The 26,933-nt window shown below is 46.4% G+C and overlaps 1 protein-coding gene across 1 annotated transcript in view; it reads left to right on the forward strand.

The window, feature by feature from the left end:
- The window catches only part of LOC128661457 (capping protein, Arp2/3 and myosin-I linker protein 2-like), a 334,672-nt gene that overhangs the window by 208,146 nt on the left and 99,593 nt on the right, over positions 1–26,933 (forward strand). The window contains exon 10 of the mRNA XM_053715711.1: positions 18,111–18,223. Within this exon, the coding sequence (XP_053571686.1) occupies positions 18,111–18,223 (113 nt within the window). The remainder of the gene's footprint in view (positions 1–18,110; positions 18,224–26,933) is intronic.

The raw sequence follows: 26,933 nt of genomic DNA on the forward strand, positions 1-26,933 counted from the left end.
TCTAATATATACGATTTATAATTTTATATTACCACCTCAAAGTGTTTATCGTCCCTTTAAGTGTTCAATAGCATTATGTCTAAAAAAACCAAAGTACATAACTTAATTAAAAATTACTTTATTGCTAAAAAATGCTAACCATCATCTGAGCCTTCAGAGAGTCATAATCTTTTTGCTTGTGGTGTGTGTATATATAGGTGTGTACTTATGTGTATGTATATATATGCATATATATGAAGTCTGATGAAGGGGTGTATTCCCCGAAACGCCAGTAAATAAATCCATTATTTGTTAAGACCAGTGAGTGCTCTTTCCTGCTTGCTATACTTGCTGTATATATATATATATATATATATATATATATATATATATATATATATATATATATATATATGTGTGTGTGTTTGTATTTATATGTGTATATATGTTCCAACAATGGTGCTGATAGACTTTGTAAAATAGAGCAAAGCACAATAAAACAAGGTATGTCTGTATATGTATATACAGTATATATATACTATATATATATATATATATATATATATATATATATATATTTATATATAATATAGTTTTTTTATTTAAATATAATTAATATAGATTAGAAAGAGAAGGGGCGCCTCATAGTGAACTCCGTTTGCAAATATGGTCAAAGAAGATAAAAAAATAAAACTCACAATTGTGGTGGCACTTAGAAAGTGCAAATAAGCAGGCTGAAACTCTCAGTAGTCAGCTAACTGGATACTTCTCCCGTATCAGGTCAGATATATTCTCCTATCAGCGTCTACACAGGAACAGGATAGTATGTAGCTTCCAGCAAGCACAGGTCGGCAATGAACTTTTATGAAAGTCACTTGTATAGTGATAACATACAAACACCTAGATTTCGAGTTTTGTCGGTAAGGCTGTGCGGTGCTAACGCTCCGTTTCAGCTCACCGCTCACCTACAAATAACGCTGGTATTACAGGTTTTTCCAACCCCGGCGTTAGCCTCTAAAAAGTGAGCGGAGAGCAAAATTTAGCTCCACATCTCACCTCAATACCAGCGCTGCTTACGGTAGCGGTGAGCTGGCTAAACGTGCTCGTGCACGATTTCCCCATAGGAATCAATGGGGCAGAATCGGCTGAAACCCCCCCAGGATTTTTCCTATCTTAATTCCGATTGGCTGATAGAATGCTATCAGCCAATTGGAATTCAAGGGACGTTATCTTGGATGACGTCATTTAAAGGAACCGTCATTCGTCGGGTAGTCGTCGGTCTGGATGGATGCTCCGCGTCGGCTGGCTTCAAGATGGACCTGCTCTGCTCCGGATGGATGAAGATAGAAGATGCCGCCTGGATAAAGACTTCTGCCAGTCTGGAGGTCCTCTTGTGCCTGGATCGGATGAAGTCTTCTGCCCCTGTGGAGGACCACTTGTGCCCGGCTGGGTAAAGACGTCTCAAGGTAGGGTGATCTTCAAGGGGGTAGTGTTAGGTTTTATTAAGGGGGGATTGGGTGTATTTTAGAGTAGGGTTGGGTGTGTGGGTGGTGGGTTGTAATGTTGGGGGGGTATTGTTATTTTTTTTTTCCAGGAGCCTTGCCAGTCTGAGAGGGGTTAGGCGGGTGTCCGTTGTAAGGCAGCCGACCGGGAGTTCCGGGAGCCCGGCCAGCCTAGGAGGGTTTTTCTGGTCATACACCAACTTTTCTCTGAACACAAAAACAAGCCAACACAAAGCAAACAAACAGCTTCCAGAGATGGTGGTTGCTCTGAGGAGCCCAAAACCACTGAGAAACAACAGGGGTGAGGTTGTAGGGGGGTGGGGGGTAGCCTTAGCCGTCTGATATCCGTGACATCTCCCCCCTCCAGTTCGGCAAACCCGGCTAGACCCTTAACGGCCCTCCACTTCTCGGTTGCTGAGAGAGGTTATCCCATCTCTCCTGAGCTTGGGGCATCCTGGGGGGTTTCTGCTGGCATTTATACCCTGTGCCCTGGGCGCAGGGATAGTCACAAAATGCAAAGTCGCAAACAAGTTTGCTAAGGCCGGCTCCCAAACAATTGCTGTTCCACAAGTTCCAGTGTCCTTAAGTTCCATGGCCAAACTGTTTCCCTCTGTGACACTCTGTTGAGTACCGGCTGATCCACCCACAAACAAAGCCAGTACCGGTTTCCTGGCTGTATACCCACCCCAGACGGTTGGTGGAAGTGGCTCCTTGGTGGGGCAGGCAAAACTCGGGTGCCCAAACTTGTGGCACCAACTGCATGAGCGGGTACCCCCCTGGCCTGCCCCCTGTGAGATATACTCCAGGACAAGAAAAGGGTATAGACCCTGCCAAGCTACTGAGGGGAGAGACCGTCTGTCTCCTCTCCCGAGAAGGAGATCCACTGCTGGGGAGGGAGGTCTGCTACCTCCGCTCAATGGGAAACTGTGCTGCCGATGGGGAGAGAGACCGACTGTCTCCTCTCCCAGAAAGGGATTCGGCCACTGGGGAGAGATATCGATACCCGTCTCTCCCTGCAAGGGCTTCTCTGTAAGGGGAGGGAGGACGACTACCTCCGCTCCCAGGGGATGGCTCTGCCGCTGGGGAGAGAGACCGACTGTCTCCTCTCCCAGGAAGGGGTTTGGCCGCTGGGGAGAGATATCGATACCCGTCTCTCCCTGCAAGGGCTTCTCTGTAAGGGGAGGGGGGAGGACTACCTCCGCTCCCAGGGGATGGCTCTGCCACTGGGGAGAGAGACCGACTGTCTCCTCTCCCGGCTCCTGGCTCTGCCACTGGGGAGAGAGACCGACTGTCTCCTCTCCCAGGAAGGGGTTCGGATTATGGGGAGGGATGACGACTACCTCCGCTCCAAGGGGATGGCTCTGCCGCTGGGGAGAGAGACCGACTGTCTCCTCTCCCAGCTCCTGGCTCTGCCGCTGGGGAGAGAGACCGACTGTCTCCTCTCCCGGCTCCTGGCTCTGCAGCCGGGGAGAGAGACCGACTGTCTCCTCTCCCGGGAAGGGGTTCTGTTTGCGGGGAGGGAGGAAGACTACCTCCGCTCCCAGGGGATGGCTCTGCCACTGGGGAGAGAGACCGACTGTCTACTCTCCCGGCTCCTGGCTCTTCTGCTGGGGAGAGAGACCGACTGTCTCCTCTCCCAGGAAGGGGTTCGGCTTATGGGGAGGGATGACGACTACCTCCGCTCCAAGGGGATGGCTCTGCTGCTGGGGAGAGAGACCGACTGTCTCCTCTCCCGGCTCCTGGCTCTGCCGCTGGGGAGAAAGACGACTGTCTCCTCTCCCAGGAAGGGGTTCGGCTTATGGGGAGGGATGACGACTACCTCCGCTCCAAGGGGATGGCTCTGCCGCTGGGGAGAGAGACCGACTGTCTCCTCTCCCGGCTCCTGGCTCTGCCGCTGGGGAGAGAGACCGACTGTCTCCTCTCCCGGCTCCTGGCTCTGCCGCCGGGGAGAGAGACTGACTGTCTCCTCGCCCAGGAAGGGATTCTGTTTGCGTGGAGGGAGGAAGACTTCCTCCGCTCCCAGGGGATGGCTCTGCCGCTGGGGAGAGAGACCGACTGTCTACTCTCCCGGCTCCTGGCTCTGCCGATGGGGAGGGGCTCCTGGCTCTGCCGCTGGGGAGAGAGACCGACTGTAATTCTGTATTCTCTGTAAGGGGAGGGGGGAGGACTACCTCCGCTCCCAGGGGATGGCTCTGCCGCTGGGGAGAGAGACCGACTGTCTCCTCTCCCAGGAAGGGGTTCGGCTTATGGGGAGGGATGACGACTACCTCCGCTCCAAGGGGATGGCTCTGCCACTGGGGAGAGAGACCGACTGTCTCCTCTCACGGCTCCTGGCTCTGCCGCTGGGGAGAGAGACCGACTGTCTCCTCTCCCGGCTCCTGGCTCTGCCGCCGGGGAGAGAGACCGACTGTCTCCTCTCCCGGCTCCTGGCTCTGCCGCCGGGGAGAGAGACTGACTGTCTCCTCGCCCAGGAAGGGATTCTGTTTGCGTGGAGGGAGGAAGACTTCCTCCGCTCCCAGGGGATGGCTCTGCCGCTGGGGAGAGAGACCGACTGTCTTCTCTCCCGGCTCCTGGCTCTGCCGTTGGGGAGGGGCTCCTGGCTCTGCCGCTGGGGAGAGAGACCGACTGTAATTCTGTATTCTCTGTAAGGGGAGGGGGGAGGACTACCTCCGCTCCCAGGGGATGGCTCTGCCGCTGGGGAGAGAGACTGACTGTCTCCTCTCCCAGGAAGGGGTTCGGCTTATGGGGAGGGATGACGACTACCTCCGCTCCAAGGGGATGGCTCTGCCACTGGGGAGAGAGACCGACTGTCTCCTCTCACGGCTCCTGGCTCTGCCGCTGGGGAGAGAGACCGACTGTCTCCTCTCCCGGCTCCTGGCTCTGCCGCCGGGGAGAGAGACCAACTGTCTCCTCTCCCGGGAAGGGGTTCTGTTTGCGGGGAGGGAGGAAGACTACCTCCGCTCCCAGGGGATGGCTCTGCCACTGGGGAGAGAGACCGACTGTCTACTCTCCCAGCTCCTGGCTCTGCCGCTGGGGAGAGAGACCGACTGTCTCCTCTCCCAGGAAGGGGTTCGGCTTATGGGGAGGGATGACGACTACCTCTGCTCCAAGGGGATGGCTCTGCCGCTGGGGAGAGAGACCGACTGTCTCCTCTCCCGGCTCCTCTCCTCTCCCGGCTCCTGGCTCTGCCACTGGGGAGAGAGACCGACTGTCTCCTCTCCCAGGAAGGGGCTCAGCTTATGGGGAGGGATGACGACTACCTCCGCTCCAAGGGGATGCCTCTGCCGCTGGGGAGAGAGACCGACTGTCTCCTCTCCCGGCTCCTGGCTCTGCCGCTGAGGAGAGAGACCGACTGTCTCCTCTCCCGGCTCCTGGCTCTGCCGCCGGGGAGAGAGACCGACTGTCTCCTCTCCCGGGAAGGGGTTCTGTTTGCGGGGAGGGAGGAAGACTACCTCCGCTCCCAAGGGATGGCTCTGCCGCTGGGGAGAGAGACCGACTGTCTTCACTCCCGGCTTTTGGCTCTGCCGTTGGGGAGGGGCTCCTGGCTCTGCCGCTGGGGAGAGAGACCTTCTGTAATTCTGTATTCTCTGTAAGGGGAGGGGGAGGACTACCTCCACTCCCAGGGGATGGCTCTGCCGCTGGGGAGAGAGACCGACTGTCTCCTCTCCCGGCTCCTGGCTCTGCTGCTGGGGAGAGAGACCGACTGTCTCCTCTCCCCGGAAGGGGTTCGGCTTATGGGGAGGGATGACGACTACCTCCGCTCCAAGGGGATGGCTCTGCCGCTGGGGAGAGAGACCGACTGTCTCCTCTCCTGGCTCTGCCGCTGGGGAGAGAGACCGACTGTCTCCTCTCCCGGCTCCTGGCTCTGCCGCTGGGGAGAGAGACCGACTGTCTCCTCTCCCGGCTCCTGGCTCTGCCACCGGGGAGAGAGACCAACTTTCTCCTCTCCCGGGAAGGGGTTCTGTTTGCGGGGAGGGAGGAAGACTACCTCCGCTCCCAGGGGATGGCTCTGCCGCTGGGGAGAGAGACCGACTGTCTCCTCTCCTGGCTCTGCCGCTGGGGAGAGAGACCGACTGTCTCCTCTCCCCGCTCCTGGCTCTGCCGCTGGGGAGAGAGACCGACTGTCTCCTCTCCCGGCTCCTGGCTCTGCCACCGGGGAGAGAGACCAACTTTCTCCTCTCCCGGGAAGGGGTTCTGTTTGCGGGGAGGGAGGAAGACTACCTCCGCTCCCAGGGGATGGCTCTGCCGCTGGGGAGAGAGACCGATTGTCTCCTCTCCCAGGAAGGGGTTCGACTTATGGGGAGGGATGACGACAACCTCCGCTCCAAGGGGATGGCTCTGCCGCTGGGGAGAGAGACCGACTGTCTCCTCTCCCGGCTCCTGGCTCTGCCTCTGGGGAGAGAGACCGACTGTCTCCTCTCCCAGGAAGGGGTTCGGCTTATGGGGAGGGATGACGACTACCTCCGCTCCAAGGGGATGGCTCTGCCGCTGGGGAGAGAGACCGACTGTCTCCTCTCCAGGCTCCTGGCTCTGCCGCTGGGGAGAGAGACCGACTGTATCCTTTCCCGGCTCCTGGCTCTGCCGCCGGGGAGAGAGACCGACTGTCTCCTCTCCCGGGAAGGGGTTCTGTTTGTGGGGAGGGAGGAAGACTACCTCCGCTCCCAGGGGATGGCTCTGCCACTGGGGAGAGAGACCGACTGTCTTCTCTCCCGGCTCCTGGCTCTGCCATTGGGGAGGGGCTCCTGGCTCTGCCGCTGGGGAGAAAGACCGACTGTCTCCTCTCCTAGGAAGGGGTTTGGCTTACGGGGAGGGAGGACGACTACCTCCGCTACCAGGGGATGGCTCTGCTGCTGGGGAGAGAGACCGACTGTCTTCTCTCCCGGCTCCTGGCTCTGCCGCTGGGGAGAGAGACCGACTGTCTCCTCTCCCAGGAAGGGGTTCTGTTTACAGGGAGGGAGGACGACTACCACCGCTCCCAGGGGATGGCTCTGCCGCTGGGGAGAGAGACCGACTGTCTCCTCTCCCAGGAAGGGGTTTGGCCGCTGGGGAGAGATATCGATACCCGTCTCTCCCTGCAAGGGCTTCTCTGTAAGGGGACGGGGGAGGACTACCTCCGCTCCCAGGGGATGGCTCTGCCGCTGGGAAGAGAGACCGACTGTCTCCTCTCCCGGCTCCTGGCTCTGCCACTGGGGAGAGAGACCGACTGTCTCCTCTCCCAGGAAGGGGTTCGGATTATGGGGAGGGATGACGACTACCTCCGCTCCAAGGGGATGGCTCTGCCGCTGGGGAGAGAGACCGACTGTCTCCTCTCCCGGCTCCTGGCTCTGCCGCTGGGGAGAGAGACCGACTGTCTCCTCTCCTGGCTCCTAGCTCTGCCGCCGGGGAGAGAGACCGACTGTCTCCTCTCCCGGGAAGGGGTTCTGTTTGCGGGGAGGGAGGAAGACTACCTCCGCTCCCAGGGGATGGCTCTGCCACTGGGGAGAGAGACCGACTGTCTACTCTCCCGGCTCCTGGCTCTGCTGCTGGGGAGAGAGACCGACTGTCTCCTCTCCCAGGAAGGGGTTCGGCTTATGGGGAGGGATGACGACTACCTCCGCTCCAAGGGGATGGCTCTGCCGCTGGGGAGAGAGACCGACTGTCTCCTCTCCCGGCTCCTGGCTCTGCCGCTGGGGAGAGAGACGACTGTCTCCTCTCCCAGGAAGGGGTTCGGCTTATGGGGAGGGATGACGACTACCTCCGCTCCAAGGGGATGGCTCTGCCGCTGGGGAGAGAGACCGACTGTCTCCTCTCCCGGCTCCTGGCTCTGCCGCTGGGGAGAGAGACCGACTGTCTCCTCTCCCGGCTCCTGGCTCTGCCACCGGGGAGAGAGACCAACTTTCTCCTCTCCCGGGAAGGGGTTCTGTTTGCGGGGAGGGAGGAAGACTACCTCCGCTCCCAGGGGATGGCTCTGCCGCTGGGGAGAGAGACCGACTGTCTCCTCTCCTGGCTCTGCCGCTGGGGAGAGAGACCGATTGTCTCCTCACCCAGGAAGGGGTTCGGCTTATGGGGAGGGATGACGACAACCTCCGCTCCAAGGGGATGGCTCTGCCGCTGGGGAGAGAGACCGACTGTCTCCTCTCCCGGCTCCTGGCTCTGCCTCTGGGGAGAGAGACCGACTGTCTCCTCTCCCAGGAAGGGGTTCGGCTTATGGGGAGGGATGACGACTACCTCCGCTCCAAGGGGATGGCTCTGCCGCTGGGGAGAGAGACCGACTGTCTCCTCTCCTGGCTCTGCCGCTGGGGAGAGAGACCGACTGTATCCTTTCCCGGCTCCTGGCTCTGCCGCCGGGGAGAGAGACCGACTGTCTCCTCTCCCGGGAAGGGGTTCTGTTTGTGGGGAGGGAGGAAGACTACCTCCGCTCCCAGGGGATGGCTCTGCCACTGGGGAGAGAGACCGACTGTCTTCTCTCCCGGCTCCTGGCTCTGCCATTGGGGAGGGGCTCCTGGCTCTGCCGCTGGGGAGAAAGACCGACTGTCTCCTCTCCTAGGAAGGGGTTCGGCTTACGGGGAGGGAGGACGACTACCTCCGCTACCAGGGGATGGCTCTGCTGCTGGGGAGAGAGACCGACTGTCTTCTCTCCCGGCTCCTGGCTCTGCCGCTGGGGAGAGAGACCGACTGTCTCCTCTCCCAGGAAGGGGTTCTGTTTACAGGGAGGGAGGACGACTACCACCGCTCCCAGGGGATGGCTCTGCCGCTGGGGAGAGAGACCGACTGTCTCCTCTCCCAGGAAGGGGTTTGGCCGCTGGGGAGAGATATCGATACCCGTCTCTCCCTGCAAGGGCTTCTCTGTAAGGGGACGGGGGAGGACTACCTCCGCTCCCAGGGGATGGCTCTGCCGCTGGGAAGAGAGACCGACTGTCTCCTCTCCCGGCTCCTGGCTCTGCCACTGGGGAGAGAGACCGACTGTCTCCTCTCCCAGGAAGGGGTTCGGATTATGGGGAGGGATGACGACTACCTCCGCTCCAAGGGGATGGCTCTGCCGCTGGGGAGAGAGACCGACTGTCTCCTCTCCCAGCTCCTGGCTCTGCCGCTGGGGAGAGAGACCGACTGTCTCCTCTCCCGGCTCCTAGCTCTGCCGCCGGGGAGAGAGACCGACTGTCTCCTCTCCCGGGAAGGGGTTCTGTTTGCGGGGAGGGAGGAAGACTACCTCCGCTCCCAGGGGATGGCTCTGCCACTGGGGAGAGAGACCGACTGTCTACTCTCCCGGCTCCTGGCTCTGCTGCTGGGGAGAGAGACCGACTGTCTCCTCTCCCAGGAAGGGGTTCGGCTTATGGGGAGGGATGACGACTACCTCCGCTCCAAGGGGATGGCTCTGCCGCTGGGGAGAGAGACCGACTGTCTCCTCTCCCGGCTCCTGGCTCTGCCGCTGGGGAGAGAGACGACTGTCTCCTCTCCCAGGAAGGGGTTCGGCTTATGGGGAGGGATGACGACTACCTCCGCTCCAAGGGGATGGCTCTGCCGCTGGGGAGAGAGACCGACTGTCTCCTCTCCCGGCTCCTGGCTCTGCCGCTGGGGAGAGAGACCGACTGTCTCCTCTCCCGGCTCCTGGCTCTGCCGCCGGGGAGAGAGACTGACTGTCTCCTCGCCCGGGAAGGGGTTCTGTTTGCGGGGAGGGAGGAAGACTTCCTCAGCTCCCAGGGGATGGCTCTGCCGCTGGGGAGAGAGACCGACTGTCTTCTCTCCTGGCTCCTGGCTCTGCCGTTGGGGAGGGGCTCCTGGCTCTGCCGCTGGGGAGAGAGACCGACTGTAATTCTGTATTCTCTGTAAGGGGAGGGGGGAGGACTACCTCCGCTCCCAGGGGATGGCTCTGCCGCTGGGGAGAGAGACCGACTGTCTCCTCTCCCAGGAAGGGGTTCGGCTTATGAGGAGGGATAACGACTACCTCCGCTCCAAGGGGATGGCTCTGCCGCTGGGGAGAGAGACCGACTGTCTCCTCTCCCGGCTCCTGGCTCTGCCACTGGGGAGAGAGACCGACTGTCTCCTCTCCCGGCTCCTGGCTCTGCCGCCGGGGAGAGAGACCAACTGTCTCCTCTCCCGGGAAGGGGTTCTGTTTGCGGGGAGGGAGGAAGACTACCTCCGCTCCCAGGGGATGGCTCTGCCACTGGGGAGAGAGACCGACTGTCTACTCTCCCAGCTCCTGGCTCTGCCGCTGGGGAGAGAGACCGACTGTCTCCTCTCCCAGGAAGGGGTTCGGCTTATGGGGAGGGATGACGACTACCTCTGCTCCAAGGGGATGGCTCTGCCCCTGGGGAGAGAGACCGACTGTCTCCTCTCCCGGCTCCTGGCTCTGCCACTGGGGAGAGAGACCGACTGTCTCCTCTCCCAGGAAGGGGCTCGGCTTATGGGGAGGGATGACGACTACCTCCGCTCCAAGGGGATGCCTCTGCCGCTGGGGAGAGAGACCGACTGCCTCCTCTCCCGGCTCCTGGCTCTGCCGCTGGGGAGAGAGACCGACTGTCTCCTCTCCCGGCTCCTGGCTCTGCCGCTGAGGAGTGAGACCAACTGTCTCCTCTCCCAGGAAGGGGTTCTGTTTACAGGGAGGGAGGACGACTACCTCCGCTCCCAGGGGATGGCTCTGCCGCTGGGGAGAGAGACCGACTGTCTCCTCTCTCAGGAAGGGATTCTGCTGCTGGGGAGAGTTATCAACATCCATCTCTCCCTTGTCCAAGTCTATAATCTCAGAGCCAGACTGCTGATCAGGATCCAGGAGCCCTGGTTCCCTTTCTCTTTGCTGCTACTCCTCCACAGTCAAGCTCCATGAATCCCAGAGGGCTGCACCCCAGATCTGTATACCCCTGGCACGCTGCTTAGTGAGATCCAGCAGCCTCTTGTATTCCTTGACCAGTGCCTCTTCCTGGTCAATTATAAAATCCAGATCATCCAGCAGCCAGGTCTCCTCCAAGAGATCCAACAGTTCCTCTTGGAGCCCAGAGATATCCTCTAGACCCTGGTCTGTCTCGCTCCCAAACTGTGGGTCCTCTGTCCTTTTTGTAAACAACAATCCAGGGCCGCCGAAGCCAAAGCCCTCTGTGGGGGATCCTTCCTCCAGCCATGGCTGCGCTTGCATAGCGAGCCATTGGAGGGCTCGATAGCCATCCTCCACCCACATCTCTTGCTGGATCAGTCTATGTAGAACAGCTAGCCATTCCTTCTTTGGCTGTTCTCCCAGGAAAGGCAGCCTCATGGTCCACCGTACCCGGAATCTCGTGTCATTCATGGGGAGGACCTTTCCATTTTCCTGCTCCAGTTTCAGAGCCTCCCACCAAAGGTCTCGGAGGGCAAGGTTCCTCCATGTCAGAACGTCCTGTTCCGAACAAGGATCCTTTGTTCCAGTCAGCATCTTTTGTACTCTCCCTAGGAACTCTGCTTCCATATTTACCGGCTACTGTGGTACGTCTCCTCTGTCAGCAGGAACCTTGTAAAAGAAGCAGATCCCACCGCTGCCAGTCAATGTGACGGATACCCCCGGCTACCCCGACTGGGTAGCTCCGCCAAAAGGGGTCCTGCTTCCTCCCTGCCGACTGCAGCTATGTAGCTGGCAAGTGACCAAAGACTGTAGCCACCCCTGATGCCCGACAGCACCAGTACTCAGGGTCCCACCCTGTGGCAGACTCCAGCTACCAGACTAGGTAGCTCTGTCAGAATGTCCTTCCTCTGCCTGGAACAGGCTGCTATGTAGCCCAGGAAAAGTGATTTTAGATGGAGCAAACCCAAATAATTAGACAGCCTAGCATTCAGGTTTAACAGGAACTGATTTTATTGAAAACACACACTCCTTTTATACAGTCAGCTCATCTTGATAAGACCCTGGACAATCCCACTATTTTCCCGCCATTCACACCCCTCTAGACAGCCCGGCACCTCCATAAGAGCCACAGTCTCACATAATCCCAATACATAGGGGTGGCGGTTTCGGGTGATCCCGGTGGAGCGGCGGCACTTCCAGGGTGTCATTTTAAAACTCTCGGCCCCCAGATGCCACAGTCCAAAAATCAGCATGATTCGTTGCTGGGGACCGGAGTTACAGTCCGTTGAAGTTATGGGGTTAGGGATGTCCAAAACCCACGGTTCCAAAAGGAGCTCCCCTCCGGCAATTCCCCCACCCCTTGTACTCCCCAGGGGCTACTAATCCCCAAAAGAGTGGAGCTCTGGGGCACATGGTTGCTGGAGCGACCTGGGTTAAAGTTAGCAGGTGTTCTGCTGTCCTGTGGCCGACCGGGAGTTCCAGGAGCCTGGCCAGCCTGAGAGGGGTTAGGCGGGTGTTCGTTGTAAGGCAGCCGACTGGGAGTTCCAGGAGCCCGGCCAGCCTAGGAGGGTTTTCCTGGTCATACACCAACTTTTCTCTGAACACAAAAACAAGCCAACACAAAGCAAACAAACAGCTTCCAGAGATGGTGGTTTCTCTGAGGAGCCGAAAACCACTGAGAAACAACAGGGGTGAGGTTGTAGGGGGGTGGGGGGTAGCCTTAGCCATCTGATTTCCGTGACAGGTAGTTTTTTTTTATTTTATTAGTATAGTTATGTTAGGTTAATTTATAGCTTAATCTTATTTATTTTTTTAATTTCACAGATAAGTTTTTATTTATTTTAAGATAGTTTTATTGTAACTTTTAATTTAAAGTTGGGGGGTTTGTTAGGATTAAGGGTTAATAGTTGAATTTAGTGTTTTGCAATGTGGCGGGGCTGGCAGTTTAAGGGTTAATAGTAGCTGGAGGTTTAGGGGTTAATACTTTATTATAGTGTTGGCTATGTAGGGGACCGACAGTTTAGGGGTTACTAGATTTATTTAGTTTTGGCGATGTGGGGGGTCGGCGGTTTAGGGGTTAATATTTTTTTTTTTTTTAGTGGCGGCGATGTGGTGGGCGGCAGATTAGGGGTTAATAGGTTTAATATAGTACAGGGAGAGCAGAATTATTAGGCAAATGAGTATTTTGACCAAATCATCCTCTTTATGCATGTTGTCTTACTCCAAGCTGTATAGGCTCGAAAGCCTACTACCAATTAAGCATATTAGGTGATGTGCATCTCTGTAATGAGAAGGGGTGTGGTCTAATGACATCAACACCCTATATCAGGTGTGCATAATTATTAGGCAACTTCCTTTCCTTTGGCAAAATGGGTCAAAAGAAGGACTTGACAGGCTCAGAAAAGTCAAAAATAGTGAGATATCTTGCAGAGGGATGCAGCACTCTTAAAATTGCAAAGCTTCTGAAGCGTGATCATCGAACAATCAAGCGTTTCATTCAAAATAGTCAACAGGGTTGCAAGAAGCGTGTGGAAAAACCAAGGCACAAAATAACTGCCCATGAACTGAGAAAAGTCAAGCGTGCAGCTGCCAAGATGCCACTTGCCACCAGTTTGGCCATATTTCAGAGCTGCAACATCACTGGAGTGCCCAAAAGCACAAGGTGTGCAATACTCAGAGACATGGCCAAGGTAAGAAAGGCTGAAAGACGACCACCACTGAACAAGACACACAAGCTGAAACGTCAAGACTGGGCCAAGAAATATCTCAAGACTGATTTTTCTAAGGTTTTATGGACTGATGAAATGAGAGTGAGTCTTGATGGGCCAGATGGATGGGCAAGTGGCTGGATTGGTAAAGGGCAGAGAGCTCCAGTCCGACTCAGACGCCAGCAAGGTGGAGGTGGAGTACTGGTTTGGGCTGGTATCATCAAAGATGAGCTTGTGGGGCCTTTTCGGGTTGAGGATGGAGTCAAGCTCAACTCCCAGTCCTACTGCCAGTTTCTGGAAGACACCTTCTTCAAGCAGTGGTACAGGAAGAAGTCTGCATCCTTCAAGAAAAACATGATTTTCATGCAGGACAATGCTCCATCACACACGTCCAAGTACTGCACAGCGTGGCTGGCAAGAAAGGGTATAAAGAAGAAAATCTAATGACATGACCTCCTTGTTCACCTGATCTGAACCCCATTGAGAACCTGTGGTCCATCATCAAATGTGAGATTTACAAGGAGGGAAAACAGTACACCTCTCTGAACAGTGTCTGGGAGGCTGTGGTTGCTGCTGCACGCAATGTTGATGGTGAACAGATCAAAACACTGACAGAATCCATGGATGGCAGGCTTTTGAGTGTCCTTGCAAAGAAAGGTGGCTATATTGGTCACTGTTTTGTTTTTGTTTTGTTTTTGAATGTCAGAAATGTATATTTGTGAATGTTGAGATGTTATATTGGTTTCACTGGTAAAAATAAATAATTGAAATGGGTATATATTTGTTTTTTGTTAAGTTGCCTAATAATTATGCACAGTAATAGTCACCTGCACACACAGATATCCCCCTAAAATAGCTAAAACTAAAAACAAACTAAAAACTACTTCCAAAACTATTCAGCTTTGATATTAATGAGTTTTTTGGGTTCATTGAGAACATGGTTGTTGTTCAATAATAAAATGAATCCTCAAAAATACAACTTGACTAATAATTCTGCACTCCCTGTATTTGCGATGTGGGAGGGTGGTGGTTTAGGGGTTAATAGGTAGTTTATGGGTGTTATTAATTTTGTGAGACATTTTTGTTTTGCAAAATCTATAACTAATGGCGGAATGGATTATGTTGGTATAGGCTGTAACGCAAGCATTTTAGTCGGACCACACAACCTGTAATACGGCGCTATGGACATTTTTTGAGTGGGAAATGGAGGGTTGCTAAAATGCTTGCGGTATAGCTATACCACAGCGACTGGTAATATGCGCTAGCTGCCATTCCACGCGCAGTGGCTAATTTTTACCAGAATAACGCAAAACTTGTAATGTAGTCGACTGTTAGATTAATATACTTTATAACATTTAAACCTTTAAATTTCTGCCTGTTTCAAAGGCCCTATTGACAGCCTCTGAATCGCATGCTTTTGTATTTGCTTTTCACAACAAGAGACTGATAATTTATGTGGGCCATATAGGTAACAATGTGTTCACGCCCGGGAAGTTATTTAAGAGTTATCACAACACAGTAGTAAATGCAACTCCATAAATTTTACATAGTCACAGTCATGTGATCAGGGGGCTGTCAGAAGATGCTTAGATACAAGATAATCACAGAGGTAAAAAGTGTATTAATATAACTGTGTTGTTTATGCAAAACTGGGGAATGGGTAATAAAGGGATTGTCTATCTTTTAAAACAATAAAAATTCTATTGTAGACTGTCCCTTTATATCTATTTTACTTTAGGTCCATTTTGCACATATACACATGGATGCTCATAATGAACTGTTGTTATTTCCATCTGCTGCTGTGTGAGGATGACAAGCACATGACGTCATTTTGGGAAGCCTCCTTTAAATTCAGACCCTGGGGACCCTCTGCACTGCAGTAGGGAAAGGAGACACTTCACAACTTTCCAATTAACTTCAGTTATCAAATTTGCTTAATTTTCTTGGTATACTTTGTTGAAGAAGCAGGAATGCACTACTTGGAGCTAGCTGAACATTTTGGATTAGCCAATGACAAGAGGCATAAACAACCCCAATTCCGAAAAAGTTAAGACTGTATGGAAAATGCAAAAAACAAGCAAAAAAAAAGTAATTTGATAACTCAATTAACCCTGTACCACATTGAAAACACATTACTAACATATTATTTGATGTTTTACTTAGTTAATTTAATGCATTTTTTAAAATATACACTCATTTCAAATCTGATGACTGCAACACGTTCCAAAAAAGTTGGGACAGGGGAGATTTAGGACTAATAGCCATGTCACAAGTTGAAATAAGAAGCTGATGTGAAACAGGTGAGGCAAGCGTGTAATCATAGTATATAAGGAGCCTCCAAAAAAGACTCTGGGGCCGAATTATCAATGTGAGGGCGGACATGATCCGCTGTAGCAGATCATGTCCGCCGCACATCGATAAATGCCGACAGCATACTCTGTCGGCATTTATCATTGCACAAGCATTTCTGGTGAAATGCTTGTGCAATGCCGCCCTCTGCACAGGCCGCTAGTAAGGGGTGTCAATCAACCCAATCATATGCGATCGGGCGGATTGCTGTCGGCCGCCTCAGAGGTGGTGGACAAGTTAAGGAGCAGCGGTCTTAAGACCACTGCTTCTTAACTCCCTGTTTCCGGAAAACCTAAAGGCTCGCGCAGAAACAACTGCATACAGCTCCATACGGAGCTTCATGAATCGGCTCAATCTGCCAACAGATGCGTCAGCGAATAATCCAACACATTGAGAACAACATTCCCCAAAGACAATTCGGTAGGATTTGCGGCATTTGAACTTCTACAGTGCACAATATAATTAAAAGATTCAAGGAATCCAGTCAAATCTCTGTGTTAAAGGGCAAGGTAAAAAAAACCTTCTGAATGCGTGTGATCTCCAATCCATCAGACATCACTGTCTCAAAAACTGTTAGGTGTCTGTAATGAATATCCTGACATGGGCTTGGTAATACTTTGGTAAACTTTTGTCAGTCAACACCATTCGCCCCTGCATCCACAGATGCAGGTTAAGGCTAAACTATGCAAAGCAGAAGCCATACATCAACACTGTCGAGAAGCGCCGCCACCGACTTCTCTGGGCTCGGTCTCATCTGAGATGGACAGTAGCACAGTCGAATCGTGTTTTGTGAACAGATGAGTCAACATTTTAAATAGTTTTTGGAAAAAACAGCCATTGTGTTCTCCGGGCCAAAGAGGAAAAGAACCATCCAAGCTGTTATCAGCGTCAGGTCCAAAAGACAGTGTCTGTCATGATATGGGGGTGTGTCAGTTCCCATGGCATGGGTAACTTGCACATCTGTGAGGGCACCATTAATGCAGAAAGATATTTATACATTTTAGAGCAACATATGCTGCCATCCAAACGTCCCTGCATTTTCTGCAGGACAATGCCAAACCACATTCTGCCCGGATTACTAGCACATGGTTGCGTAAGCAGAGAGTGCGGGTGCTAGCATGGCCTGCCTGCAGTGCTGACCTGTCTCTGATTGAGAATGTGTGGCACATTATGCTTGCTAAACTTAACCAACTGATGTTTTTAGTGTCCAGATGCTTAAAGGACCAGTCAACACATTAGATTTGCATAATCAGCAAATGCAAGATAACAAGACAATGCAATAGCACTTAGTCTGAACTTCAAAAGAGTAGTAGATTTTTTTATAACAAATTTCAAAGTTATGTATATTTCCACTTCCCTTGTACCATGTGATAGCAATCAGCAAATCACAAATGCATATACGTATAGTCTGTGAATTCTTGCACATGCTCAGTAGGATCTGGTGACTCAAAAATTGTAAATATAAAAGACTGTGCACATTTTTTTTAATGGAAGTAAATTGGAAAGTTGTTTAAAATTACATGCTGTATCTGAATCATGAACATTGAATTTAACCTGAGTGTCCCTTTAATAAGTGTTATTAAAGAAAAGGTAACGTTACACAGTGGTAAACAGTCGACAGTCCCAACTTTTTGGGAGTGTGTTGCAGTCATCAGATTTGAAATGAGTGTATATTTTCAAAAATACTTTAATATTAATAAGATTCACAAAGTAAAACATGAAATAATGTGTTAATGTGTTTTCAATATAGTACAGGGTGAATTAAATTTTCAAATGACTTTTTGTTTGTTTTTTGCTTTTTCCATACTTTTCCAACTTTTTGGAATTGGGGTTGTATGTCCAGCCACAAATTAACAACTTGTTCCCAGTAGTAAATTGCTGCTCCTGAGCCTACTTAGGTATGCTTTTTCAACAAAGGATACAAAGAGTGCAAAGTAAATTAGAAACAGACATAAATTGAAAAATTGTCTAAAACTACTTTCTCTATCTGGATCATTATTTAAATTTGACTTCATTGTCCTTTTAAGGGTTGACAAGTACACTCAAATAGATTATTGATACCCTACACTAATTGCCCTTTCCCAAAAAGGGACTGTGCATACATATTTTCCCTTACACTGAGTAAAATCAACATTTCAATAAACAATGCTTTCCCTTCACACTTTAGACCAGTTGCACAACTTTATATTATATCCTTTAAACTATTTTGGCACCAGAAGTAGAATTTGCAAAATGTATGTAATGATGATAGCTTACCTTAGAAATAGTTTATGTATCCTTCTGAAACAATTATTTTGGAAATATGTTATGCCAAGATCACATGGTTCATTGGAAATCTATCTTGTGACATACTAACCACAGATGCTCTGGGGAATTTTTACGTAACATATTGACCATCAATATCACAGAGACGTCTTGAGTATGACCTAACTATTGCATACCTCCCAACATTTGTGACTGGGTGTCAGGACATCAGGAGGTTGATGGGGGCCCATCACCATTTTGTGGGTGGAGCTGTGTTGGGAAAGGAGGAGTCATGGGTGGTTAGTGGTTGGGATTGTGGGTGTGTCTGAGGGATCAGTGGATGTGGCTGGACAGTTTGTGGCATGTCTGGGTGTTCCATGGGTGGGGCTAAGGGAAAATTCTGCAAATAGGAATATGGCTGACAGTTGGGACATCTGCTATTGTCTACCTAATGTAACACCTCACCTATACTGTTGTTGCTAATTAAACCTATAGCTTGTGTGACCTCTCATTTAGTGTGTGTTTTTTATTCTGACATCTCAGGTACCATCTTCAGAAAGTGAAATTTCTGAAATCAATGAAAGAGAAGCATCTTCTAAGGTGGATGAAGGAGTAGAAGAATTTTTTAGCAAAAAGCTAATACAAGACTATCATCAGTGAGTAACTCATTGTTTAGCTATACATACTGTATATACAAGTGCTTGTTACACATTTCTAACCTGACCTACTCTTACATATGCCATTTTCTTAACATTATCTTTTTTATATGAGTTTATTTATGCTTTTAATTTATTTTTCCTATTTATCTGTGTTTCTATCAATGTATTGTAAGGGGACATGAAACTGCTGGGTACATTAGCAGGGTTACTACTCAATATTCTATTGTTTTTCCTCTTGTGCCTGCAGCTGTCTTCAAAGCTTTTCTCTTATTTCAAATCTATTTTAAATCTTTACCAATCCAAACTTAATTTACTGCAAATCTCAGGTCATAAACATATTTGTTTCATCAAGTTGGTTTTATTATTTATTAATTCATTTGTATCATTATGGTATTTATAAAAAATAACAAAGGTAGGCTTGTAGCTTCTTACGTTGCTAAATACGCCAAACCTCTCTGAGGGTAAAATGGTGAAACCCCATGGGGAGCACCCAACCCCGCAAATTTCTGGAGAAATGTAAACTCAGTAAGTACTTCACTTCCACTTAGTAGTTTGGTCTTTTGCTACATGTTAATCACGGCACACAAGGCACTTCATTAAGACTTTAAAATCAGTCTTTTATTGGGAAATATTGCAGCTAGGAAAGAGGGCCACCCATATGACGCGTTTCAAAGAAAGCGGCGATTGGACAGTGTGAAATGCATCAGATCGGTGGCGCTATCTACTTGGTATGCACATTCGGATCCTTCATGAATTTCCAAATGTGGAAGAAAGATACTGCTCATTCCCTTAGGATATTTTTGTAGCCAGACTGATTCCTGTAAAAGATCCCTACTCTAAGATCTGTGCAAATCCAGATCTTAGAGTGGGGATCTTTTACAGGAATCAATCAGACTATGAAAATATCTGAAGGGAACAAGCGGCTGCTTACTTCCACATTTGGATCTGTAGAAAGGATCCGAATGCGCATACCTACTTTCTACTAGGTGCTGTATTGTGTTCCATTTTTTAAACATGCCCAATAAAGTTCTGATTTTAAAGTCTTAATGTGTGCCGTGATTAACATGTAGCGATAGACCGGACTACTAAGTGAAGTACTTATTGACTTTACAATTTTTTTATTATGTCCTTCTTGGCACAGTTCTTCATATAGCAATTAGTCCATTGACTCATTTTTCCCAATTTATTGTAATCTATATTTGCTATACTGAAAGTGAATCTGGCTGCCTGTTGATTCTTATGGTATTCGCAAACATCAAAGGACCTGAATGTAAAAAACAATTTGGGATACAGTTTGTGACACAATTACTATTGTTGAAGAAATTATTGGTCTGAAAGGTGCAAGTCTAAATTAACAAAATAAATACCATGAATTAACCACTCATGAATCACGCTTGCTCGTCAGTACGGTAACAAAAATAAGAAGTTGCTTTAATAAATTTGAATCATGGTATATATGTGTACTTCAACACCCAATACAACCTAAATAGATGTTGACAGATTGATAAATAGGGGCCAGTACAGTTACCAGATTCATATGAATCTGTAAAAATGAGGTCAAACAACAAAAATAAGTATTTTGAGTGTCAGGCTAGCAATTCACATAGGGTATTGTCATCTAACCAACTAGTTATGACGGATACTGGGTAATTAGCCTTCAACAATGACAGAGAGGTGTGAATTAAAGGCAAGTTTTTAGCAAGCTTTAAATGATATTTTACATAGAACTCTGCAAAGTCTCACCAACACATTTCACCCAAAACTTATCATTGAGGGTCCCATTAACACATTTCACAAGGAGATCATTATTTGCTGCAATTTCTTAGGACATTACAAATGTATTAAAGCTCTGGCAAACTGCAAACCTGTGATTTTTTTTTTTTACTGAGTGGAAAGCAATAAATTGAAACCTACATTTAATCAGAATAACATTTTAATTGTATACAAGTCAATTCATTCTTAGCATTGAATGTGCATTACGCGGGCCCTTAAAGGGACATTAAACCCAAAAATGTTCTTTCATAATTTAGACAGATAATATAATTTTAAACAACATTCCAATTTACTTCTATTATCGAATTTGCTTCATTCTTTATATATCATTTGTTAAAGAAATAGCAATGCACACGGGTGAACCAATCAAAATAGGCATCTATGTGCAGCCACCAATCAGATGCTACTGAGCCTATCTAGATATGCTTTTCAGGAAAGAATATCAAGAGAATGAAGCAAATTAAATAATAGAAGTAAATTAGAAAGTTGTTTAAAATGGTATTCTCTATCTGAATTAGGAAAGAAAAAAATTGGGTTTAATGTCCCTTTAAGTGACAAGGGTGAGACATGAAATGAGAGTTTGTAAATGCACCTTATCTCAGTTTATGATGTCGGGTTGTTAGGCAATACTCGCAGTTGGCCCAATGGAAAAGTATAACCTGCTGTCAAAATCTGTGGTTTTATAGTTGTATGCTTAAAGGGATTTAATGCAAAAATAAAACACTAGAGCAGGTTTTTTCAGCACTAGAATTTCATGCTAATTTTGTGCTAGATTACAAGTTGAGCGCAAAACTGCAAGATTTACGGAACGTTTACTTTAATGGTGCTAAATTCATACTGCGCGCGTATTTTTACAGTGGTTAATATAAACTGTGCAAGGATTAGTATGGTGCATGCTAAGTAATTTATGTCATAGTGGATACGTAAAGCCATTTTATCATGTTTCTGTTAGGGCACACACTAAAATGATTTTCTGCCGGATAATGCAAATGCACAAAGTTCTTCTAGTGCAATACTTCCTCTGATGCATTGTAGTTTGTTTGTAAGTATAATTTTGGGGGGCTTAAATGTTTAATCTTAAAATAATTCTTAATTATTCATATAATTTGTTGACTATGTGTGCACAAAAAAACCCTGTTAATTGGTTAACTGTTAACTGTGCTCAAAGTATTGACCAGTGCAAACAATATATATAAATATATAACAGCTTTGTAAACTGCTGGATAGTGGTATATCAGTAACTGTTATAATGGCAGGATGGAACAACTACCACTAGCAAGGTAAACTCAGCCATGTTTAGAAAGGAACGTTAATGGTAAAATAACAGGTGCTTATGGATTTGAACATTAATTAGAATATTTAATTTCCACATTACTATGTCCCTTTACATCGTATGGCTCCTTTCTGAGAAAGATGGTGATATAGGAAAGAAGGTTATTCTTTCAATTCATTATATCATTCCATGAGGGGCGGAACTACCATTGGTGCAACAGGTGCAGTGGCACTAGGTCCCAAGTGCTGGGGTCGGCTTCTGATTCTATGGTAGTCAGTAGGGATTTTTGGCTAGTACTGACTGCTGTTGCGTACCTGCCAACATTTCCCAGAAGCTTTCTGGGACAGGGAAGTTAAGTGAGACTTGTGCATGTTGGTTCACCAGTGTTTTGTGAGTTGTGGCACAACAGGATGTATCATGGTTGGGACTTGGACAGCTTTAGGCATGTTGTGGGCGGAGTCACAGCAATCCTTAAAAACTGGGACATTTGCCCTGTAGGGGGAAGGTGCTGAAGGGACAGACCTCTCAACCCTACAATATCCAGGATGGTTGGAATGTATGGTGTTGTATTTCTTAAAGTCTCTTAGTTTCTTATTGTTGGATTCTGTTAAGTTTCCTAGCTTCTCCCAGACCCCCATATTAGTGAATACTCAAGGTATTAAAACTAGGATACATTGTGAAAACAGAATTAATCTTAGACTAGTTTGTGGCTTCTATTTTTGGCTCAGAGACTCTGTTCTGGTGGGCGACAGATACAGCTGGTTTTGACCACATGGTCAAGATTTAATGTCTGATTTAATGTGAACAAGTGGACTCATGTTAGTGAAATCTATGGGCAGAATGTTGTTTCATCTCATTGGGACATTTATGTCTGATTTTAGGAGACAGGGGAGTGATCAGAAATTAGTCCATTTAAGGACAAACATTGGCTGCATTATTTGCCTAGTATTTTGTTTAGAATATTATAGATTTTAGATACAGTTTTATGGGGAGTATGTGTGTACACTAGGAAATTAGGGAGGATTCAGAATATTATGACTGAACATCTGTGCATAGGGGGACATAAAATAACCCCTAATTTGAAGGGTGACAGGTGAATCTGACCACTTTTTCATTAGATGGGACTGTCTTTTTGACATACATCTGTCCTTTTCTAACCTTGAGAAAACTGCATTTCTACCTATTTACAACCTTTTGTGCCATGAAACTATATTGTACTAATTGCTGACATTAATTCCTAGAGCAACCATATCAGTTGTTGCTTAGCAACCATTGCAAGTCCTCCAGTCTCTTGCTTAGGATTGTGAGGCTTTGAAATGGCCCATGAGAATTTATTAATGAGCAATAAAACCTTTTATCACTCAGCTATTTTGTTACAGATACTTTTATACAAATGAGTCATCCTTGTGATTATGAGTCCAATGTTTACATAGAATAAAAAGGTTCAAATATGGATTAATATAGTGTAGATATTATTATATATAATACATATTGCTTTATAAAAATGAACAGCAGTCAAACAAGTATTTAAACATGAATAAATTAATTTGCAACCTCTCCTGAGGGAAATTATTCATTCCGGACAGATGTAAGGATACCTCGCAAAAGCAGGCCTCAAAATCAATATTGCAAACTTATGCAACATAGTGACACAATGGCTATGATATTATTAAATGATAAATCATTGATTATGATAAATAAATTATACGCACCAATAGCTTGCGTGTTTAGTCACTTCCTATCAATAGTGCTAATACTTTAATCTCAGTATTTTCCCATTATGGACTAGATTAGGAGTGGAGCTATATCTTTTGTACGCAAGTGATAACTTTTTTTCATCTTTTTGCGTGCGTCGGAAATAGCGTGCATAACACAAGTTGAAGTAAATGCATTTGCTCAAGCACAATCACAATTTTCACTTGTTGGGTTAGCGTGACTTGAGAGCTTGCTTAAAGGGTAGGGTAAGAAAAAAAGTTTCATTAAACATAAATACATGTAAAAGAACAGTTACACTCGTATGAAAACTATCTGATAAAAAATATTTAAAAAAAAATATTTAAAAAGTTATAATTGCTCAAAGGCATATCATTTATTATTTTATTTATAAAATAGTTTACCAGGAAGGATACATTGAGATTTCTCTTGTTTACAAGTAAGTCCTTGGGTCCACAAAACATTGCATTGATACAATAGGGTACAATAAAATACAAAAACAATATTAATACACAATATATGCAAAAAACATAGAACTGGTAGGAAATATATAATCAACCATGACAGGCGCATTCTGTTTTGAGATATGTAGAGAGGGATCTCTTAAAGGATTTTAGGCTTGGGGAAGGTTTGAAAGTGTGCGGGAGGTCGTTCCATAATTGTGGTGCTCTGTAGGAAAAGGAGGATCGAGCTGCTTTCTTCTTGTATTGAAGCAAACTAAATAATGTGCTGGTACTGGATTGGAGGTTATAGAAGGTGGAAACAGCTGGGGAGAGAATTCTGCTCAGGTAGGGTGGGAGCTTCCCAGAAAAACTCTTAAACACAAAGCTAGAAAGATGGAGAGTGCGTCTGGATTCCAGCGTCAGCCAGTTTAGTTCTTTTAGCATGTCACAATGGTGGGTCCTGTAGTTACATTGTAGCACAAAGCGGCAGAACGAGTTATTCAATGTATTAAGTTTATTAAGGTGAGTTTGCGGTGCAGGTGCATATACTACATCCCCATAATCAATGATTGGCATCAGCATTTGCTATATAATCTTTTCCTTTACTGTAGGGTTTAGGCAGGATTTTGTTTCTGTACAGGGCACCTAGTTTTGGATAGAGTTTAAATGCAAGTTTTTCTATGTGGAGATCAAAAGATAGATTGGGGTCTAACAACATAGTGAAAAAAGGGTATGAGTGAATGAGGCACTAGGTTTAAAACCATACAATACCACAATATAAGGGAGTTCTCCTCAAAGGACTCCCAAAAGGAAAACACAAACTGTATTTAAAATGTCTAACTTTAAGTACATAAAAATGCACCCAGGTAGAACGAATAAAGTGGCGTCTAAAAAGACTGAATATATAGTTTTAGGCTGACGAATATCCAAATGTGGTTCAAAGCAAATGCTGACTAAAAGGAGGCTAAATGGGCAGTATCAGATAAATAGGAAGCCGTATTAGTTACGTATAATATACATAGCAAACTTATAGAAAATCCACATTTAATCTCATAAAATAATAAAAAATATATTATAAACAGTACAAAAACTCTTATATCATTAGTGATCACAATATAACAAACAGTATTAAAAAACAATTAAAAGTTCTAAAAAGTCCTTAAATTCTTGTCAGATATTTAAGACAGGTCCAAACGTTTCCTGCAGTGAAAGAAGAGCGACAAGGGGATCTTGTCAAAAGTATGCAAAGTTTTATACTTTAAGGTGCTCACTTTTATTTACACAATACATTTGGAATAGTTGGTTCAGAGCTGTTCCCGGTTGTGTGTGAGCTTTTCTCTGGTCCTTGCTAGATCTCAGCTCACTTTTCTTCCAGCAATTATTTGGTATTGTAGTGTGAACAAACAACGGATTGTCTCAGTGAACACAGATAGCGGTAAAGAGCTTCTTTTTCCTCTCCCTACCAAGCAGAGCTACGGAACTCACTAAGGGTCAAATGTAGAACAGACAGAATAACGTGTTTCGGCTTTGATGCCTTTTTCAAACTCTGTTAGACTGGTATATCTGCAGCTCTTTTATACCCCTCTGAGTTAAAGGGGACATGTCACTTATTTAAATATATGTTGTATCCTACTGTATGGTAACTTGATGTTCCATTACTGTTTACTTATTTGTTATATCCTATTGTATGATAACTTGATGTTCCATTACTGTTAAGGGACCATCGATTTAGAACATTAACTTAATACAATATATTAAGTGTTATAATTCCCATTAGATCAAATTGGGGTGACTGCCATAGAAAAGATGCAGATAATCCGTTTACAATTTATGGTTCTGGTTCAAAATTACATAAGAATTACCTAGAAATTTGTAGTATGATGAACACTAACATGGTCATATTAATATTTTACTGCCTTACTGACCTATGTGGATGAAAAAACGCTATATAGTGTTAAAGAGGAAATCCAAATATTATAACTAAGTGGCTAATGAACTGAGTGAGGTTTAGTGCCTTTTTCTGCACTCTTAATTTTTATTTTTAAAATACAAGGACATTTATTTAATTTGAATGTGTTTCTAAAGTAAATATTTATTTAAAAAAATAAAAAAAGCTTAAATAATCTAATTAATTTTAAAAAAAGTGCTAAGTGCTTTTTTATATATGACCCATTTAATATTATCCAAGAAAGGAGACCAATTCATTATTCTAAATAAAATATTTTGTGTTTGAGTGTTTTCTTGTGTTTTTTTAATATATTATTCAGTTAAAAAACAATTAATTTCAATTTCCTGGTTCAGACCATTAGGGGTTAGGGTCTTAAGTCCATAAATCCACTTAGTTTCTAGTTTCAGTAGTTCCCTATTAGTGTCCATCCCTCTCCAATTTCTTTTTAATTTAGCTAATCCTGTATAAGTTAGGTGTTTAGTGTCAGCTCCATTGCAAATTTTAAAATGCTTAGGTATTGGTATTCCTGTCGGTGTTACAATTTTCTATAGACCAGAGGTGCTCCCTTATCCTCTCTCGTAGGGGTCTTGAGGACTCTCCTACTGTATTCCACACTTACACTCAAGAAGATACACTATATTTCTATCCGTACATCTAATGGTGTCTTTTATTTTATACTTTTTGTGTGAAATAAAAGATTGTACTTCTTTTCTCTTTTTTTATGTTGACATGCTTTGCAGGTTAGACATGGAAAGAAACCCTCTAGTTTTTAACCACATAAATCTCTATTCTTCATTAGTTTCTTTCTTATCTCTGTCGGTGCCAGTACTGTTTTTAAGTGTTTTGATTTTTTTGTAGACTAAATTTGGATATTTTGGTAGTAAATTACCTATTTTGTCATCACTTTTCAGTATTGGCCAGTGTTTTCTTATAATTTTTTTCTAATTTTCGATTATTTTCATGATAGTTACAAAGGGTACAAAAATATTCTCACTTTTTTAATCTTTTGTTTTAATCTTTTTTTTAGGATTTATCAAATTATCCCTATCCATATGCTTAACGATATGGATATTTTTTTTCTATTCCTTCTTTCTCGTATCCTCTCTCTATGAATTTCTGTTTTAGTATTTCAGACTCAGTTTGTTGTAAATAGTCTCCTTCATTACTACAGTTCTTTCTAATCTCATTATCTCGCTTTGAGGTATGTTTTTTTCCATTTATAGTAGTGACAACGTTTTTGATGTATATAATTATTTGCATCTATAGGTTTGAAATAAGTTTTTGTATTTAATTTTCCATCTTTTAAGAACATTTCTAAGTTCGGAAAATTAATCTTTTCTCTGCTAGTTTCACTTGTAAATTTGATGTTTTTATTATTGGTATTTATAGCCATCAAAAATGTTTTGAAATCCTCTCCTGTTCCATTCCACACTATTATAACATCATCGATATAGCGCCTATAGAGGACCAGATTTGCCGCAAGTTGCTGGGACTGTAGAAAATCAGATTCCCACATACCCATAAATAAATTTGCATAACTTGGGGCAAATCTGGTCC

The sequence above is a fragment of the Bombina bombina genome, chromosome 1, assembly GCF_027579735.1.
Source record: "Bombina bombina isolate aBomBom1 chromosome 1, aBomBom1.pri, whole genome shotgun sequence".
In the NCBI taxonomy this organism is placed as follows: Eukaryota; Metazoa; Chordata; class Amphibia; order Anura; family Bombinatoridae; genus Bombina; species Bombina bombina.